This window comes from Haplochromis burtoni, unplaced genomic scaffold, assembly GCF_018398535.1.
Source record: "Haplochromis burtoni strain Fernald_Lab_line unplaced genomic scaffold, NCSU_Asbu1 Contig_7, whole genome shotgun sequence".
Lineage (NCBI taxonomy): Eukaryota > Metazoa > Chordata > Actinopteri > Cichliformes > Cichlidae > Haplochromis > Haplochromis burtoni.
The window spans coordinates 228,823-250,507 of record NW_024582368.1 but is presented as its reverse complement, the minus strand read 5'-3'; the positions used below and the strand labels follow the sequence as shown (position 1 = coordinate 250,507).

The 21,685-nt window shown below is 37.1% G+C and overlaps 1 protein-coding gene across 1 annotated transcript in view; it reads left to right on the top strand.

The window, feature by feature from the left end:
- The window catches only part of hpse2 (heparanase 2), a 49,209-nt gene that overhangs the window by 8,913 nt on the left and 18,611 nt on the right, over positions 1-21,685 (top strand). Inside the window, exons 4-5 of the mRNA XM_005913892.3 lie at positions 17,730-17,903; positions 18,888-19,059. Coding sequence (XP_005913954.1) covers positions 17,730-17,903; positions 18,888-19,059 — 346 coding nt within the window. The remainder of the gene's footprint in view (positions 1-17,729; positions 17,904-18,887; positions 19,060-21,685) is intronic.

The following is a 21,685-nucleotide window of genomic DNA, read 5'->3' as shown; positions in this document are numbered from 1 at the left end:
GATTTATGAGAGTTTCCCCTGCCAAGTTTCACACGGTAACACTACAGTGCAGCCAGTTGCCATGTCAGCAGGAGAGTGAATATAATCTGCTTTGATTTGTATATATCCATAATGATATTATTAGATATGAGCGGCTATTGCGGTTCTTGGACAGAGTGGAGGTAGTTGAAAAAACATTAAAGGTTGTGTGCATATTTTTTCATGCAACGTATTGCCCAACTGTTTACTTTATTGTACTATTAAAAGAAGAGATGCTAGAACCCTGCTGTGGTGTCCTGCCAATAGCTTAAGGGAGTCAGAAGCATAGCATTTCTTTTCACAGATACGTGAAGTGTGAGTTTTAAGTATTTTTCTGCCTTCAAACTGCACTCACACTTAGGTAAAGCAAAATTACTGCTGTCTTATATGGAGTTTGTGTTGAAGAGGTTTTGCAATAGTAATTTCACAAATTTTAATTAAATTCTTTTGCATTTTTAAACTTTTCATTTATTGCAAAGAAGAAATATTTAAATTGGACTGTTTTGTGTTCTGCCAATTCAAGCAGTAACTGCAAACTGGACAAAGCCTATTATGATAATACCCAAAATAAGCTTTTCCAAATTAGCGTTAAATTCTGTTTGAAATTCAGAATTGTTTTCCGGTCTTAGGTTTTACATAGTAGCTTTTTTTTTTTTTTTTTTTTTTTGCAGTATTACATTAGATGCAATACACACACTTATGAAAGCGCATTAGAACCAGACTGGGGACAGTACTGTTGGTATCCACACGCTGAAATCTGGGCACACACTTGATTTGTAGACTACAAAAGTCAATATTTGTCTGACAATGACCTGCCTGAAAACCAGTTAACAAAAACAGGATTTATAGTTACAAAAGGGATCCATGTGTCCAAAAAAACACACCATAAATTTAAAGTGAGTAGTAAAATTATTAATGTCTTCATTACTTGCACACCTTGAGCAAATTTTCTGCACTTTAGTTTACCTATTGGCTTAAAATGTATCCCATCTGCTTTTATATCTTTTGAAACAAGACATGCTCTTTTCTTTTGGGTTTTTGTTCAGAACCATAACCTTCTTTGTAGTTTTTTTCATATATATTTTGTGGCTTTCAGGGATTTACTTCATTGCATTTGTCCTCTCGGTCACCATGTGTATCATCTTAGCGCAGATGTGTTTAAAGTCATGTTCATTTTAAGTGTATCTGTAATAACAACCATTCTCTAAATAACTTGCATCATTAGATTATTCATGTTCATGTGCACACTGAAAAGATTTGGATCCAGACTTAAACCCTGCGGCACGTCACTGCAATCAGTTTCACACACAGAGCCATTTACAGCATAACTCAAAGTAGTGAACTATCTATAGACAAAGGAGCTCAGTCAGAACATGACTACATGTGAATTTGTGTGACCTTTTTTTTATGTGTGTTTGGCTGAATTTATAAAGTGCTTTTTTCTCATTCTTACATGTCAGTTTACAATTATCACCAGTGATGTAATCTCAGCGTGACAAACGTTTGATTGTCATATAGCCTACTTTTTTTCCTTACTCTTTCCACATGGCCTACGCAGATCCAGAAGTGTCTGTTTTTCCTTGATCGAAAGAATACCCAGTGTTTAAATCATGGATGGACATAACATGTAATTCCATGTGTTTGCAATATGCCCCGAGACAAGTGCCAGCAACCTGCAAACGAATGTCATTTTAATAGCCTGATGCATGGGAAATGTTTGAAAGCAGTCCTTCCTCTCCCGTGATTGTTTGGCATGACATCCAACCTCCACATTTTTCTTCAGAGCTCTAGAAAACATACGTTTTGTGTCAAATTTCAAATCATGGCACTGTGTTCTTGACTGCTTTGAGCAAGCTTGTACCAGTGGGATGGCTCTGTTGCTGGAATGCTGGTACCTCTTGAATATATGTGTGTCTAGGTCTCCGTGTGTGTGTGTTTATACAGACTGTAAGTGTGTGTATGGGTCCAGATGAAGTTGTTATCCCGAGGCAGAAAACATGCCTCCTTCATTACCAGTGAGACACATTTTATTTCCTTAATTTGACTCTTAGGCTGTCATCCGTTATTTATGAGATTACCCTGTGTGTGTGTTTGTGTGTGTGCCTGTCCATATGTATTCATTGTGTGTACAGTTTGCACTGGAAATAGGGTCTGGTAAGGGGCTAAAAAGCTGTAACTGCTGTTTAGAGAGGTGATTTGACTTGGTGTTTAAGAATGTTACGCTAATGTTTCTTCTCTCAACTACTTACCCTGGAATTTAACACACTCATTAGCATCGCACAAATGTTGGCAACATTGCTACATGCGTGTGTGTGCTCCAGGAAAGTGTCTGCTATTTCTTGTAGCGAGAGAATACAGTTTTGCGGGGCTGAGCCGTCATCAGTACGTATCTAAGGAGTTGAGTAAATTTTAGCATGAGTACATAAACACTGTTCTTTTATATTACATTTTTGTATTAAGAAATTAAAATAAAATATTTTCATATGTTTTACCTGAATAATTTTAATATTATTTTTTTTTCTCCTACATTCTGCTTAACGTTTCTGTAATATTTAGTTGCAGTGGTAAATGTAACTTTAGATATATAATATATATGCACAGTTGCAGAATATGGATGAGACTACTTACTGACGTTCTTCCTCTAGTCTAATGTGATTTGCACCCAATGTTTTCTAACCATAATCATTCACATTATTCCTGTTGGATAAATTGTTTCTTTCCTCTCTTTGGTTCATACTTTGTGTTCATACTTTAACACTGGGGATATTCAACTTATTGTGTCATCGTGCACTAAACCCCATCCCCCCCAAAAAACGTTGCTTTCATACATGTTTGGCATGTTTTTCTTTGGCCACTTGTGAACCCTGTTTAATTCTGTTCCTTTTTTTTCATTTGGAGCATATGTTGGATTGTGTTGGACCTTGTCAGAGGCCATCTATCACTCCATGGTGTCCTGCTGAGTTGGAGATTCACAGCACAGCTCTCAACTCTCAAAATGAGAAAACAAGAGCATGAGTGAAGAATAAGAGAGCAGAGAGAAGGGGAAAAATGGGGAATGGATAGAGTGAGAAGTGAACCAACAGACTGATCAAAACGGAAGTATAAAGAGCAAAAAGAGAGCAAAACTTGAAGATGAATAAAACATTTCAACTCATGTGAGACCTCCAGTTTTTCTCTAGAACAATCTTTTACCATCTCAGCCAGGCCCAGCACTTAAGATCCATCGCACAAGCCAACACCTGTGGTGTAAACTGTGCCTTCAAGGTTGAGCAAACCTGTAAATGTTCAGGGATCAGTAGCTTCACAAGTGTTAGATTTCCCAACAGCCTCAGAGCACAAATAACATCTTCAAAGCACCCTTCCAAAAACATCTTTAATAACTAGGGTGTTTCCAAAAATCTTTCACAACCCACTAGCTTGTGTCAATTTCTTGTTATCACTGATGGATGGAAATCAGGACAGTCAATTTTTATAATGATTTTTTTTGGCATGTTTGTAAAAATACCATATTATATTGTTTCTGATGTACTTCTATTTTCATAGCTTAAAAGAAATCACAGTTGCCTTTAGAAAACTATTAAAAAAAACTTGTTATCACGAAGAAAGGAGGGGAAACACCATAATTGAGAAAGTATGTGTCTCCTTGTTGAAGTGGTTAGGAAATAAAGGGCAAGTTCTACCTGCTTCAGGGGCCTTGCTGCTGGCTGTCCATGACCTTTGACCTGGACATAAAAAGAGGACATCTAGGTGCCTTAGAGGGATGTGTAAAGAAGCTACTTCCTAAATTTTTATGTGTAAATATATTGTTTTTGAGGTGGTGTCTGAAGACCCTGTTATTTGTAAAACAAAAAACAAAACCAAACAAAACAAATGAAAAAATGCATAATATTCTTGATTATGAAACCCATTACTTAACAATATATATTATTGTCCTCTTCCATCTACTCACTGACCCACATATCCCAAAATGATCTCATATATTTAATAAATAATTCAAGTGATGTAACAAAGTGAAGATTGATGCCAGATTTTTTTTAAGTGGCTTCAGTATTGGCTCAGTAAATTGTAAGTTGTTTTCCAACACATAACTCAAATGACAAACAGCAGTATAATGCAATTCCTCCATTATAAATTTGTACCTCAGTGTGAGAATTCAAAGAAAGAATTACTGTGTTGAGGCAACATCCTCAAATATACCTGCTACTTTACTGGGACTCATTGATTTGTTACAGAGTCATATCAGTTCATTGTTAACAGCTGCCTCTGAACTATGTAAATCCTGCTGTTCTTAAAGCAATATTTCTGCATTAAAAAGGTCAGGACATGCATGACATACATGCATTATTCAGTCTGGGAGTTATCTTTTCACACATCTATTATCTTGAAGTTCTGATGTGCAACCAACCATAAACTGTATGTATAATATGGATAACTTCACCTGGTGGCTGGTAAAAATACTGTTCTGAAACACCAACTTGAACATTTTGAAATATGGACTGACAAGTCCGAGATTAGCAGTAAGATGGAGATTTGTCTATTATAGCACATCCACTAATCAAATCAGACCCCATTTTTGTCTAAAAGGCCTAATTAAAAAGAAAAAATAAATCATGCTGTACTGAAGAAGGCTTTAAACGAAATTGTACCAGCATAAACTGGGTTTGATGGGGGTTTTTTTTTGGTTTGTTTTTTTTAAACAGAAAGATAACACAGTAACAACATTGAATGAAGGAGGTGGGAACATGCAAATAATAAATCAGTATTGAAAACTGATTTATTAATGCTTGCAACATGCAGTTTACTGCTAATTTTGCTAATATTTAACGTAAAAGAAAGCATGTCTTTCTTTTGCATTTGAAATACACTAATTCCTCAGTAAATCTGGCCCTAAGTAACTAATGGGGTCATTTTTCTTGGACTTCTGATGAATTCGACTTACGTTTTTTAACAGTACGAGTGCACGCCACGTCCTTTAGTAATGCTGCAGGTTTAAAGCACATTTGCTTCACTTTTCAGACCCTGAGACATATCCATCTTTTAAATACAGTCTGTAGATATATAACATGAGTATGCATCAAGTACATCTCTAACTTACAAAGAAAGTGGCTCAAGTATGTCAAATCATGCTCTGTGTCGATATAGTTACCTATAAACAACATTAGTTGTTTCCTTCCTTCAGATCTCTATAATGAAAATCCAGACAAAAGCTGAGTATCGTGTCCTCTAGAAAGATTAAAACTGCAGGTGCCCAGCTACCTTCCACAACAACGATTCATAGACTTTATCCCAAAAAAACCAAACAAATCCAGTGCTCAAACAACATAATCCAGAGTTGCAGGAAAATGCTAAAAAGTCTTACAAGGAAACCGACTTCACAGGGGAATCGTCTCTTTGTATTTTTTTCCCCCCTTTTTCCTTTTTTTTGTTGCTTGTTTTCATTTCTGTTTATTGTGAAAGATTCTGATCACTGAGCAGCTTTAGGGAGTAATGGATTACAGTGTGGGTTTTTGTTTACACTTGAAAAATGTTGTAAACTGAAGTGAGAGAAGCACGGTGGGCTGTGTGTTTTGATCAGATAGAGCCTTGAGTCTAAGTCTTAAAGTCAGAACCCACATCACTATCAGAGCCTGTATTTTGTTTGTTTGTAAATCTCTAAAAAAACAAAAAGAAAAAAAAACATTAGGAACTTGGACGGACACATATGGAAGCCAGTTTATGCTTGAATGTTAGGATGGTAACCTACTTTTACTGAGACCAAAAACAGATAGCTGTTTGGCTTCAACTTAAAATCAGTCACCTCCGTAAAGTTTTTTGGCTCATTAGAAGAGTAATAGAGGCATAATGTTAGATGTGTGACCAAATTGTTTTCTTTCTCATTTTCCAGGGTCTCTCTTTGTTTCTGTTTTTGTTAATTGGCTTAAGTATCCAGTAATTTGGTGCTTTGGGTTTTTATTTGGAGATTTTATTAGATGCCAGCTGATTGATTGTTACAAGATGACAGAGGAAATATGTAAGATATTTTATGGCCTTTCATCACTTAAGCAGTGCAACCCACTTAACTTATTTATTTTATGTCTTAACCATATTATACAACTGTTTATGTGTTGTAAAGAAATAGAAGGAAAATAGAAAGAAAAGGATCGGAAAAAATTGGAGTAGAGTGTGTTTCATGCATTAAAGCATCTCAGTTCTTATAGATGGTTGGCCTCAAAGCCCTTTTACTCGATTTGGCTTTAAAGGAACCCTGGTCTGTGGGACAATGCGCTTTGTTATTAAAGGAATTTTATAAGTCCATAAGTGTGTAATGAAATTTGCCTCGGTCAAAGGAGCGAAGCACGGAAAGGAAAACTGGAATTGAATTTTCGTGGTACGTTCCTCAGACCTGCATTCCCTTAGGGAGAGTACAGGACTGCTTGCAGTGGCCCAGGCAAGAAGAGGCCAAGTGAAATCTTTCCCTGAGGTTTTGAACTTTTGCTGTGAATGGCAGGAGCCGACACCTCTAACCAGGAGCAGATGTTTGGCTTGGCCTGGTCTGTCCGCTGGCAGAGTAGGGAACCCAGGGTTTGATTGAGCCAGCATGCCCTACTCACAACACTAATAGCCTGGCTCTGCATTACTTAGGCTACCCCTGCTGAAGTCTGCTGCCTTCAAACTCCTTTACTGTAGGTCTAGAAGAGACATGGGAACCGAGCTGAGCCAAGACTCCTGTGCATTCATCGCAACATTAGAATCTCAACACTGAAGCAAAGCCGTAGCTGATTCTGCTATAATGTTAAGCAACTGGCATCTTTTGATGCTTTTTTAGATTTGCCTTGAGTTTAAGTTTTTCACTCATCATATGTATGTGAATACAAAATAAGTACACGTTAATTATAGAAATATCAAAAATTGATTGCTTTTAGTCTAACTTGTGTCAGCGGTAAAAATTTTAAGCCAACGTCTCAGTGCATATTTATGTTAAAAATGATCCAGCGGATTCTGGTGATGTTAGATGTTTGTTTTTGTTTTAAGCAAATGAAGGATAGCTGTCTCCAGCGTTTAAGAGTAAATACTGAAGATATTACAAGACACATTGCCTTTTTATCTTCTAAAATCTCCTGATTTTCTTATCCCCCAACATGAAACATTTTTGAAGTTCTAATGTAAACATCTTAGTCCCACCAGATGTTGAGCATCTTCTCTTTACTGGCAACCTTTACTGAAACGTTGAAAAAGACACTGTAAGCTGTCTAAACTGCATGGCATGTACAAGCATAGTCCTTCTACACACTTGGTAAAGATTTAGATTTTATCATATAGTTATAGTTCAGTCATATTTCCGTTTGTGTTTTATAATATAAATGTAATTATGTTACTAAAAATATGTTTAGGATCTGAAAAATGTACAGAGCACATTACTGTCAACTGTAAGCAGGTACAAAAAAACAATGCTTATAAAATCCTAATTATGTATTAATTATTTGTTTTAACTACTTCTTAGCATGACTCTGCCACTTGTCCCTCATGGGGTTAATGTCATACACTGTTTCTAATGGTTAAATAATCTAGGATCAAGATTTGAGGGGAAAAAGTAAATCCTAAAATAAATTCAGTACATCAGCATTACTGGTGAGCAGACATTACTTGGACTGCTTTCTAAAGGATATTCTGGTAAATGGTGCAAATCAAATCACTAATGCTAAAAATGTTTATTCTGATGGATGAACTTGCAGTAATATTTTGACACAGCAATGTATTTTTGAGGTTTCCTACACTGGGTGTAAATGAAATGGTATTTATTTGTAAAACTGGAAAAATATGTGTGATTGAATTCAAATATTTTAGCATACAATATGGTTTTTGCATCGGTTAAAAGTACCGCCACAAGTGTTAGAGCACTAAAGAAGAATGTCATTTTTCTAAACCGCAAACATCTCAACAGACTAATTGACCAAAACATAATAATAAAACAAATCAAAATCTCACTTGCATTCTAGCCTCTGCCAATAAGTCCTTGTGTAGATGGAAAGCAAATGGAGTAAAAAATGTTTTCAGATGAAGAATAGGCTCAATTTGTTATAGCATTAGGTTCTCAGCAGACAACATCATGAAACTTAGCCAGAGCACAAGACTGTTGAGAGGATGGTTTGAGAGGACTTTTGATGATGTGATTTGTTAAGGTGATTAGTTGGAAAATGTTTCTGTGTTTATTTCCTTGAAAATCTGGCAGGAATATCATCTCTGTCATACTAGGTGCTGTAAAAATCTCATGGGACTGAAGGTTGTTTTGCTGGAGAAATCTGATGATGATGTCATTTTAAAGCTTGCTGTAGATCTGACGTCTTATCATGCATTTCCAAACCAGACATTTAATGTTATTCGAACAAGGTGCGATCGAAGGTTTATGTTATCCACGTTAGTCATAAAAAGCAAACTCTCACCTTTTATAAAATTCACTGCTATCTCCATTATGGCCACGTGAATGGCACGATCGCTTCCAGGACTGCTGCTTGTTTTTAGATCAAGAACTGTGTTGATCTGCAACGTGCTGGATCTCCTCCACGGTGTTAAAACTCTGATCCTTCAACTTAAATTAAATTTTGTGGTAAAGGACAGTTTTGTACAATAACACGCACCATTGTTTAGGTGATTTGCAGCAAATCTCTTCCATCAGATACCAGTACAACTGCATGCTTAGATGCTGATTGTGAGTAACAAATTCTCAGTGCACAAACCTATGAATTTCAAAAAAACCTCAGCTTTCATCACCACTGATGATCCTCATTGTGATTTTGAGTCAGTCTGACACAGAAGTTGGACTGTTTGCTTTGCTTTGAAGGTAGAGGTCCATGATTAAAGCTGCAGACATGCAAGTGCAAGCTGTAGAAAAGGACTTTGCAGTGATTCCATCCTATGTTGCACAAGTATATACAGCTTTTGACCTATATGTCACACAATAAGCAGGCACTGAGAACAATATCTACCAAAAAGACATTTGAGGGGCTTATTTTAGGTTTGCTAAATAGCAGTGTTAGATCTTTTCACGTTAAGTAGTGACCACAAGATTTAAAGCTAAAACTGCCTGTTTTAGACAGAAAGAACTGAGTTCCTGTGTAGAGAGCCAACATAACATATATAGGTTTTGGTTTTTGTGACTAAAGTTATTCCATGACATTCCAGAAGAATAGAATAGATATGAAAAAACCCCATAAAAGGTCTCCTTGAATGTAAATTTAAAACCTTGAAACATTTTTTTAGTATTTTATACTGTGCTAAATTAGCAATTGTGCACTTTTGTCTTCTAATCTTCAAATTTTTATCTTCTAATTTCATAATGTATCATTTTTTTAAACCTGAAAATATGATGATTTTATTATCTTAAGAGACCTGTAGGATTTTTTTCTCTGGCTTGAACTCACTGGCAAAGTATTGGTTCAGGTATTATCCGAGAATTATTATGAAAATAATACATACATTTCTAAAATGTTATTCCATCATTCAGTCAATTATATTTAATTAGTGCAGTTATAAGTGATTAGATTTGAATTGCAAAATAACAAATGGCTTATGTAGTCGGTATGGTCTGCACATTACGTAGTAGCATTTTTATAAACATTTTCTGTCTTTTCCCAGCATCTGATATTATAAATGTATAATTACCTATAAAAGTTGTTATGCAAGATGGTGATTCAGTAACTGTTTAATCTGGCTCTGCACGTTCAGCTGAAGAACCTCCAGTTTAAGTGAAGCATAAGTAATGTGTGTGGATATAGTTTGAGAGTGGAAGATGATTGCTGTGATTATGGTGATTATTCTAGCAGTGAAAGGGAGTCTGGAATACTGTGTGTTTGCATTGCTGCCCGCTTGGGATCTGGTCTTCATAACCCTCATTCATCACACTGCCTGGGATCAAAGATACCCTTTTTGAACTGGAATGTAGCAGATGTCCATTATGCCCCAACACATTGTTGCCCTTTGCCAGTGGTATAATTTTTGAATATGATGGTGAAGGTGTTAAAAGAAGCATTTGTTAAAAACTTGTGAAGATAGCCACTGTGTCTGAATCCTAAGCAGGTGTGTTGTTTAAAGGACTCCTGAAAATATTTTAGGTTCAAGCTCTTTGATGATTCAGGGCAGTAAAGCCCTGGGCTAGTCTCTCATTCATACCAGCCTATGTATGTGGAGGAGTTTTGTTTCTCCACAACTACAGAGCATTCAGTGCTTAATTACAGCATCAGCAGAGGTGTGTGAGACGAGATGGCTAACCAGATAAGAGGCGGAAGCTTTACAACAACCCTCTATGTAGGTGACAGCGTTACTAATCTTTGGTAGTGAAACTGTCAGGTATTGCATTCACACCCTTTGCTTAACTGCCCTGCATTGGCCAAAAAAAGTAAACAGTTTATGAAGTGTAAAATATGTTACATGGTAAAAATGCAGTTTTATATCCTACAGTATAAAAGCAACAATATACATATTTTCATGTAAAAAGCTTTAAAGTTTTTCCTTTACATGAAGTGTACGGACATATGGTGCAAACAGAACAAAAGTGTCAGACCATATGTATATATTACTTTCATGTAATTGAATCTTCTTTTTTTTGGGTCAGAATGTCCTCCTTTCTCTGTCTCAGACTCCAAACAAGTCCCCACATTAATCTCATAATAACTCTAATAACTTCTAATGCTTACAAGTCTGAACACATGTCTTGTGTTGGACCTTGACCTGATGAAGATCATTTTGCAGCAAACATGGTGTAGGTCTTATTCTTCAGTATGACTGCTAACAAAATACTATCCATCCCTAGACAGTTATGCAAGTTAGTTTATATTTTGTCTCAGCACCCTGCCAACTGGCAATACTAGCCTGTCCATCAAGAAGCATTTCTTTTGCTTATCAAAAAAACCTTTTATTTCTATTACTTCCTGTCTGTAATACAATAATATTAGAAGAGTAACTTCATCGAATTTGACTAATTGCGTGCCTTTGTGGTGTCGCTTTGAATGTAAATGCTGGGTGTTCAAATATTAGAATTGGTTGCACATTGCAAAGAAGCTGCAGATTGGCCATCTTAATCATCTTGTTATGAAGACAACTGTTTGCCTTAGACAGCGATGAACCCTCAGTTCGATTCACAAGTTACTAAACAGTCTGTCAGTTTGTAATAAAAGAATCATTCACAACAATTTTGGCTAATGATAATGGCTGCTGTATTACCTCGTGCTTTGGTTGTGTTTGGTAGTGGTTTATAGGTAGCTCCACAGTACATACAAATACAACAGACATGGTGATGTTTCTCTCCTGGGAATTCACTCCTTGCGCACACCTTGTATCTTTACAAGCCAATGAGGTCATTAGTATCTAACAAGCGTGCTTTTCCCATTAGGGAGTGATAGACAGCGGCCATTGCCAAACAGATGTGAAAACCACTCACACCCTTTCCCCCCAACAAGTGGTTTGAGTTACATGGCCCAAAGCCAATAAAAGACACTTGATGTCATTTTGTCCATTTCACTGCCTTTCATTTGTTATATGCTGCATCCTCTTGCCTTGTTTGGAACACTAGGGAAAATAGTGCTTGCACACACACACACACACACACACAGGAGCACAGAGTTGTTGTACTTTACATCAAGAACAGCGTATGTTAACATACCACTCATCTTACTCACCAGTCCTGTCGAGCTGCTCTGCATCTCTTTACACTGGGTTCACAGAAGGGGGCCACACACAAGTCTAGTCAGAGCAAATTCACAGATTGAGATAATCTCTCTCTCACATTCTGGTTTCAACACATATGGACGCACACACATATCAGTCCCCCTCTACTAACAGAATTGAAAACAGGTGCCCACCACATATCTTGCATTCTTCCAAAATACAAAAGTGGTTTGACCTGAATGGTTTTGCTGAAGTGGAGCCCCCCTGTATGAAAGAAGAGTCCATGTGGAGATGTGTGTTTATGTAAACATGGAGGCGTTGGGTTCTGTGCAACATGCTGGTGGAGCAGCACAGGCTCGCAGTATATTAGAACCACATTTTCCCTCTGCGCAACCATAACATTCAGTGTCAAGCTAGCGTCAGGGTAAGTCATAGATATACCACGCGAACATAGCAAAACACCTCTTTTAACATCTTTGTGCACAGCGACCGTAACAGTATACTGGTCTGGGTTTCACCGATATGGATGAATTGTTAAACTGCGGTTTGATCGATAGCTGCTCTTGAGCATTTGACTAGCTGTTGAAATAATTGGATATATCAGTCTTCAGATGATCTTGCTTCAGTCACACTGTCTTGCTCTGCAGCCCGAGAGGATCTGGTTAGTGGATGACCCGACCAATGAGAAACAGAAGGCAGAGATGAACCACTGGAGCTGCTGGAAATTGTAGCCATAATGGAGGTGGCGATGATAAATGCACTGAGCTTGAGTTTTCCTGGATATTTGGGCAGTTTAATTCCAAATCTTTCATGACATCATCTTGCATGTTGTAACCGCACGTGTTGTGTGTAAGTATAAATGTTAGATTACTTTTAATCCATCTGGTAAAGCCTCATAAACTGTCATCAACAATTTTCTCCAGCATGTTAACAATAATTTGATGGATGTATTGTTTCAGAATAGCCATTTCCACCATCTTTTCCCCATTGAGTTTACAGTGTGCGTTTCACTGCAAACTTTAAGCCAGTGCGCTGTGAGTTTTTACAGCTGACAGAGAAAATTACAAGCACCTACAGGGCGGCAGTGTGCTCAGTGTGATTTTATTTCATGCATAACTCTCTTTTCCTCCTACATCTACAAAGTTATTAAATCATTAGAGGAAAGAAAAATAACATAAAAAGTTTTAGAATTCATTTTAGATCATCTTCATTAGCAGTGTGGACACTTTTCAAGAACTCTGGAAACTTGACTGCAACATGTGCATCTATGGAAAACATATTGTGTCCATAAACAGGAAAAAAGACTCACAATTAATTTCTCTAAACAGCCTTCTACCCTGTCTGCACATGTCTCTTGAGGATTCGGTTTTGATTTGGCTTTTAAAGCAAGCCAGAACTCAGCTGCAGTCTTTTTTTCTGTGAGCGGTCCGGGTATTACTCATGTTGTGGGGACCTAGGTCTGTTTACACAGTCAAATTATGCAGACATGTCATCCTAATGAGCACAAAAGCCAAGTCCTATGGCATAAATCATAACATTTTAAAGGTGAAGGCGTGTATTAAGAATAGGGTATGGTTACATTTTGGGTTTGAAATTTGTGTGTGTGAATGTGTGCACACACCCACTCCAGACTGATTTCCATTCAACTAGTAGTTGTAAATTGTGTTGGCAACTTTGTTTCGGTATTGAATTAAATATCTAATGAAAACAGAAAACTAATTTCTGCTGTGCTTGGTATTTTTGTCTCCCAAGGCATAAATGGTGGAGAATGCATGGATATACTCTGTTTTTGATGCTCAAAGCAAGAAATGTTTTCATAAATCACTGAAACTAAATTCCAAATGATCCCTCACATTTTAGGCAGGAAAGGCTACTTGTTCTGTCTGCATATCTGTAGCCTGCATTCACTTTCCTCCCAGTACACAAAAACATATGTTGCAGAGTAGTCTGGAATGGTTGCAATGTTTTTGTGTAATGTATACTCTCAGTTAAATGTGGTTGTTCACTGATAATAAAAATATAGTCTTAATATAGTATCTCTGTGATTTAAAAGAAATCCTGATGGTGTTTCATGTTTTAAGTTCAAATTTTAGGTTTTTATATTTATGCCGTCCCTTGCTTTTTTAAGCTCTGTTGTGTGATCCTTGTCTCAATCTGTTTTTCATAACTTTTATGAAATTTTAGTGAGGCTGTGTGATATAACGAAGGCGAATCTAGCAGCTCAAAAGTGAAACAAATCCAAGCTGTAATAGCAACAACTTTCATGTAAAAATACACCTGTCCTGTCAGCTACAGTAACCTAGTGAAAGCACAGCGCTAGAAAAGAGTGGGATTTCATTGGAAACTTTAAATGGGTGTCTGCTTCATGTGGGTGGTATGTAAACCAGTAAACACTGTGTGAGTGCATAGAGGCCTGGTGCACATAGACATATGTGTACCTCAGTGTTTGAAGGAATATGCAGAACTGCAGAAATGAGGCATATCGCTGACTGATGCTGCCGGCCGCTCTGCTTCACAGAGCCGGCTTTTCTATCAGATAGACAGCTTGACAATATCCAGACTCCACTCTTTCCGCTACACACAAACACACAAAGGCACGCCAGCAGAATCACACATATAAGCAAATGCACACCCGTGCACACACGGCTTTCTGGGGTTTGTTCTGCTTGTTTCTGGCTGGACTGTTTGTAAGATAAAAGAGAAGATTGTAGCTGAGTACAGTAAAGTCTGACCTCTTAGACAGGCTTTCATTGTTTTGTGTGTAATTGAGAATTTTGAGACCTGTTTTAAACCACATTACAATGTAAGACCTGTTTCTGAAGGATTTAGTTTTCTTAAAAACTGAAAGCTGAATAATGATAAGTGCTTCAGAGATATTATTAAATGTAATTGGGATGAACAGAAAAGACAATTTAATGTTTGCTTTATTGATTATCTGTGTCTAAGTTTGTGAGTGATTATCCAGAAATAGTAAGTTCTGGTATTCCCTTCAGAATTCCAACCACAGTATGTCTCTGGAGTTCATTGAATCCTGGAGCATTTGTGCTCTAGCATCACACAGATGTGATGGTGAGCTATAACAGATGAAATAGATTAATTTACAGTGCCTTCATTTTGTCTGACCAAGATCACTGACTTGTATCTTAAAGGCTTTTTAGTGTCTGCATAGCTTTATGTATGGGGGTCAAGTTTGCCCCAGTAAGTCGAAGATTTTCTGACATCAGTATAGCAAATATACCTGTTTCTGCTTTTAAGAAAACACATGATCTCCACCTCCTAGATGATAAGCAAGAGCTTTGCTATGCTGGGCTATGCTGTAATGTATGTTCTTTACAAGCTGCTGTCAGTGTGAAAAAGAGACTCCAACAACTGCTCACCAATGGGCTAACAGGGGATTGCTTTTATTTTAAAAAGGAGACCTTATCAACAGAATTTTATATATTTTATATATTTCTTTTTTACCCATAATCGGACACACAAAATGGGTCTAGGTCAGCCTTAATTTCAACTCTTCTTTACAATAAGTATAAATACAGTGCTAAGACTGCTAGAGCTGCAACTAATCATTTCGATTACTAGTTATTTAACCAAAATCAAAAATATGTCCAAAAATTCTGATAATGATAGAGGTCATACCTTTGCAGGTACCAAGTTGATTTCTTCAGATATTTGGCGGGGGGGGGAGAGAATGTTTATTTTCCCTGTTCATTTAACTTACAGGAGAAATGACAGATCCTTTCATTTGATAAGCTGGAATCATAGTATGCATATAAATAAATATGCATTTATAAAGTCTGTATAATAGATCCGTTAGATGAGTATGCTGTCAAACATGCAATTATTTATCTAATAGTCTAGGTGAAAAGCAAAATTTATGTTTAAAATTACTGAGTGCAAAATATCTTTTAGCACCTTCAGCTTATACGACACCAGTTACGTGTGTTTCATAAGCTTAAGACCTAGACTCGGTATAAAGATTTAGCAGTAACCAGCCTGACATGCACACATAGACTCTTATTTTACACACTGCTCTTAGATCAGCCAGCAGAGAAACAGTATTTTTAGTAGCTTGATACATCTCATGATGCTTTTATGATGTGTTTGCAGGCCTGCTAGCTGTGTCTTGCAGTAAGGCTGGTTGCCTTCTGCTCAGATATCAGGTGAGGAAAGGCCTGGAATCACTCATCTTGACAGCCACATCTGGCCCTACTTTCTCTGTCCAGTTGCCCTCAACTCTGCTGCTGCAAACAGACGCCACTCTGATTCCAACCACAAAGGGAAGAAGTTACAATAATAGCAGTTATGATAATAACATTATTGATAGTTATTAATGAGACAGAGAACGGGGAGTTTACCCAGGAGATATACACTCCCCAAAAGAGCTTTGTGGAATAAAGCTATTGTTGCTGCAAACATTTTTTGCTTTTCAGGCTTTGTCCTGCTATTAGCAGAGAGCAGATTAATGCCAGGTGCAACAAGCAATCTTTCTGTTCTCTCTATTTGCTCTTTGGATTATACATAGCCAGTGCTCTACTAGAAATAAAGGGTTGGAGTAAATGCTGAATACAAACACATTTGAGTTCAGATATAACTTAATAAGCATTACTCACTATTTAAATGTGTCCTCTGTTGAAGCTAGTTGTATCCATTTTTAAATACTATGCCTTTTATTGGCATGACACGTATCCAAACCTTTTACATGCACGCGAGTCTGCTCTGCATTTGTCTTCATTCCACTTTGGACAAAGCTATCATTTGGCAAACTCAGGTGGTGCCAAATCCAGAGCTGAGAGCAAATTCTAGCAGGAACCAGACCTGCACAGTCTTCATCTGGTCCCTGTTGAACCTAGGAAGTAAGGGTTAGAGTTCAGGTTAATATTTACATTAATGGAATGAATCCAAACAGATAAAATTTCAAAACAAGAGCCTAAGATATCCAGGAGCAGCCTACAGTCACACATTAAAATATAAACAAACACTTTTGGCACTCTCACTGTATGCCAACATCTGCAGTTGGCCTTATCCTCTACTGCATAGGGAGAATAATGTGTTCTAATGGAGACAGCAGACATAAACATGAGTGAGCAGTCAGCTGCAGAACAGAACAAACCTGTGCCTGATGCTTTGAGGAGCGCATCACCACAGGAGTCCATGATGGGAAAATCAGTCTGTCTGCATTCTTCTCACTGAATGTTGCTGAAGGAAGAAACTCTGCTGTTGTGTGTAAAAATGAACACACGAAATTCAGAACTGGTTGCAGAATACATTCCAGGTATATCCTGCACCACGTGCAGTCAGTTTATTCAAGTACATCTTACAGAGTACTTACACAGTATGGCTAAGGAATGTTGTCCTCTTTGGTTGTTTGAATGGTTTAGTTTGAAAGTTGAAGTGGTGGAAGCAACTTTGTACACAGTTAATCACAACAATGTTACCTACGCCACAGACAAGATAAACATTCCTCAAAGCTGGGCTCTATTTCTGGTTGATTTACTTCTATTTTCACTATGCGAATAAACTGATCAGTTGATCCACAAAGAACTGAGCAGAACCAGCTTAGATATTGTTCAGTAGCTAATGTAAAAACAATTAATTATTGAAATTCTCATTTTGGATTTGTTTTTATCATAACTGATTAATTATCTTAAGTTTTTAAGCAGGTTTCATAGTACTCACAGTGTAAATACAGTAGTATACACGTGACACAAACCTATACTGCTTCAATTTTGTTTTCCTCCAAGTCTGAAGGTATGTTTTGATAAAGCTGACTTTAAAATAAGTATAATAAAAGTGCATAATGTTACATAATGTCAACACTTTTCCATCTTCTCTTTTTTTTTTTTTTTTAATGAAAAGAAAATGTAGCCGGTTGCAAACATACATAGTTGTGGTGCAGAAAGCACCACAGATATGGTTTAAGGGCTACTGTATACATAAACATATAGAAACAGAGGGCATGTGAATCAGGGAATCCATGAGTTACACATGTTTTCTATCATGTTCATGTGGTCATATGATTCCATACGTGTAAAAAGAATCAAAGTTACAACTGCTTTGTGGGTTTTTCCCAGCCAGGTCTTTAGACAAACTGTACAACTTTGCCGACTGTGCTGGCCTGCACCTGATCCTGGGGCTCAACGCACTACACAGAAATCCAGACAACTCCTGGAACACCTCCTCCACCCTCAGCCTCCTGAAGTACAGCGCTGGGAAGAAATACAACATCTCCTGGGAGCTGGGCAATGGTCAGTACAGCAACATACTTCAAACTGTCTATTAAAACACATGACTTACAATCATATCTGCAGTTTTTACACTATTTAAAATATTTAGAGGAGTAAAAGGAAAAGAAAGTGTTTTAAAGGTAACACACTGTATAGTTTTTATTGCCAAAATCATATCATTATTCTCTCTGGTTGAGTGCAGTAAATTAAATTCGAAGTATAAACTAAATGCAGTATAACAGTTCATGCTTGTATTGTCACTTGTAATACAAATTTGTTACAGAACTAAAGTAAACTGTTGCAGATTTAATGAAGGATTTTTAAGTTCAGTAGCAGTTAAAGGGTTAATCCAAGGGTTCGCATAGGGGTAAACTATTTTTTTCTTTTAATTTTCTGAAAATCTAAAAATACCCTCACATTAAAAACTTATTATCACCCTTTTTTTCAGCCTAAGCCTAAGAGTAGCAGCATATGTCTAATAACTTTATATGTGACTGCAACAAAGGAAATAATTTCAAGTAAATTGCTGAGGTAGCACAAAATATAGAGGACATTTATATGATGAATTAAAGGTTATCTTTTAAAATGTGCAGTTAATCATTTCATAGTTCTCATAAACAGCATATCAACATACACTAATAAAGCAGACATGTTAGCAGCCTATGTTTTTAGGATGAAACAGCCTGGTACAGAAAAATCTTCAGTGAAATTGTTAATCAACAATGAGTCTGCAAAAGTTTAGTCTTTCTCCTTTTGTAAAAATCCTTCACTCTCTTAGGCTTACTGATTCTGCAAGGCCACCCTGTGTGCTTTGGCTATTCCCTTGAAGCAATGTCCATCTGTCTGTATTACTGTGAATTGGCCAATTATCCCTTTTTTCTACTGGCTGTTGGATATTCTAAGAGCAGGATCAGACTACAACAACAACATCATTCTTTGTCATCTTCCCAATGCTGCTTGTATAAACTCTTATCTTCCTCAGTCTACTGTGTCTTCTCTTTCCAGAGCCCAATGCGTACCGCAGCATGGTGGGTCGTGCGGTCAACAGCACCCAGTTGGCTCAGGACTACACCAAACTACGTACCCTGCTGCAGTCTGTGCGCTTCTACCACCGAGCTCACCTCTTTGGCCCCAACGCAGGACGACCCCGGAAGAACGCCATTCTGCTGCTGGATGGGTGAGTCACCAAGTAAAACAGCGATTGGCCAGGATTACACTTCTTCTTAGGCTGTCCTGCTGGAAAAGAAAGGGGGAAGGTAGCGGAAAGTATGCTGCAGTAGTTTATGCATTAAACACAGTAAAGCTCAGTAAAAGTTTTACGCACGCACGCACACACACACACTCACACTCTGTAGTTGTATTCAGTGTTTATGGATTCCCACTCTGCAGGTTTTAGGTTCTCAGCTTCAGTTATACCATGTCAGCATAAATAAAGTGTCATCTGATTGATAACGTGATGGCGCAACGTCCCACCTGCTTGTCTCACCCAGAAGCTGCAGCAGCTTTGGATTGACTCTGGTCGCTTATCTAACCGCCCTCTTTCAACTGCAGCCTGTCCTCTGCAAAGGTTGCATTGTTACACTTGGTAGCCAAACCTTTACAACAAAAGACTAACCAAGACATTGTCACTGTGTCATTGTGTAGTATTATTCACCAGCATTTGATACAGATTACTATAATCTTTGGAAAACAAAAAGGTTTTCAGACATACTTTCTTTAGCTGGCCAAAATTTTATTCAAGTTGACTGAAAGCAAGATTAAATTGTTCGGACTCTGTTTCACTGAAAATTACTGTGTTGTTTTTGGACAAGTTGTATTGTAGCCACACAATATTGTAGCTCCATGGTTTATCTATCTTGCATTCACAAGCTGTAATTATCTGGCAGATGAAAATCAGAACATTAACAATTCACGGGCAACGTAAGATCATGATGTGAATATGGAGCACAAAACGGAAAAGTAATACCTCCTTTAAGGCGCTGACTCATTTTGTATTGTCTTTATCAATTCATCAGTTCAATGAAGTCTGTCCAAGTATATTTTACAAAGTGTGGCTCACTGAAACAAACCTTTGATGAATTTAGGCAAAAGAAACATAATTTGTTGTGATCCTTAGAAATTCAAAACTTCAATGACAAAAGATTTAAAAAAACAAAACAAAACAAAAAACCTCCCCATCTTGTTCTTCCACAAACCACTTTTCCACTGGCAGTGAGCATGTAATTGGCTGTCTTCAACTTAACCTAATCTTAATTCAAAATTAGTTTAAGGCTTGCAGTTGATCAAGTTGGTGATTTACAAAATGCACTTTGGATACAAATAGCAAATCTGTGCCATCAGAGAATAACACATTCTCCTCTTTTCACTAATGATTTGGAAACGTTTGTGCATAACTTTAATTTGGATAATCTAATAGTGATTGTTAACCAAGACAAAAACTTTTTTTAAAAGCGTAATTTGACCTTGCTGCATTACAAATAACGAACCCCAGATTGCCTGTCACAGGTATGTAGGCTTCTTTGGGTATTACTGCAAGTCTTAGTTTGTTGAAATTCATTTTAGACAAGAAATTTATCCTTAGTTCTGTCAACCAAACAGCTGACAGTATTCCTCAAACAAAATCATTATTTCCAAAAAAGTAACGCCTTTGTGAGCTTTTCTGTCTGTTGAAATGGAAACAAACTTGACTAAAATGAATGCATCACTGGCCCAGTACAACAAACAAAGGGTGAAAGTCAAACATGGAGGTATATACACAACTCTGTCAGTGTTGGACAATACAAATAAAGTGTGACCTTATGGTGCAATGTTTGCTTTTTTTCCACTGGATAATAAAATAATTTAGTACTATCAAAATTACTTTTTGCCCTTTGTTTTTGACTTTATGAGCAGTATATAATAATTTGATTGATTGTTTTAAATTAGCCTGACTAATACTGGAATTTTGGAAATGCATACACTATCCAACCAATAAATATATACATATAAAATGTATTTATTTTTTTTAGATTTTCCACTATGTTTTTTTGGCAATCCAGTTTGAAGTTTAGCACAAAGAAACCAAGTGGCCATGGTTCTGTTGCAGACATTGAGAGAGAACTGTAAACCACAAGGTTGAAATTGCACTGGTGGACAAACAAACGACACCATATGTACGTTACCTCAAGCAAAAACGTGAAAAGCTTCGTTGTGGTGCATAGGGGATAATATATTCATTATATATATCTATGATAGGCCAAAATCACCCAAATAATAAAATTGTCAGACTCTATATTAAACTCACAAGGGTGGTGTATAAAAAGCTAGTAATATATAGAAAAATGTTGTTATGATCATTTAGATGTTGATAACTTGACAGATATTTTGCGTAACATCTTCATGTTTTAAGATGTTACGTGGGGCCCTTATCAAGTCAATCTAAAGTTTAATTACTTTATTCAGACATTCAGTGTGCAATATTTATAAAGCAATTTAAAAACGACCACAGCAAATACAAAGTGCTGCAACCAAAAGTGAATAAATGCAGGACCGTTAAAAACAACTAGAATAGAATAAAAACACAAACAAGCTCCCATAATAAAACAAAGGCAAGTAAGATCAATGTATAATGCCCGGTCGAAGGCCAGAGAGTATAAATGTGTTTTAAAAATGGGCTGTGGAGGTGACTGTCTAAAGTGCACAGGCATTTATTCCATAAACTGGGGGCAGCAATGGAGAACGCTTTGTTCCCTTTTAGCTTCCACTTAGACTTTTGTATATGTAAAAGCAACTGGTCAGATACACACAGTCATAAACATGACAAT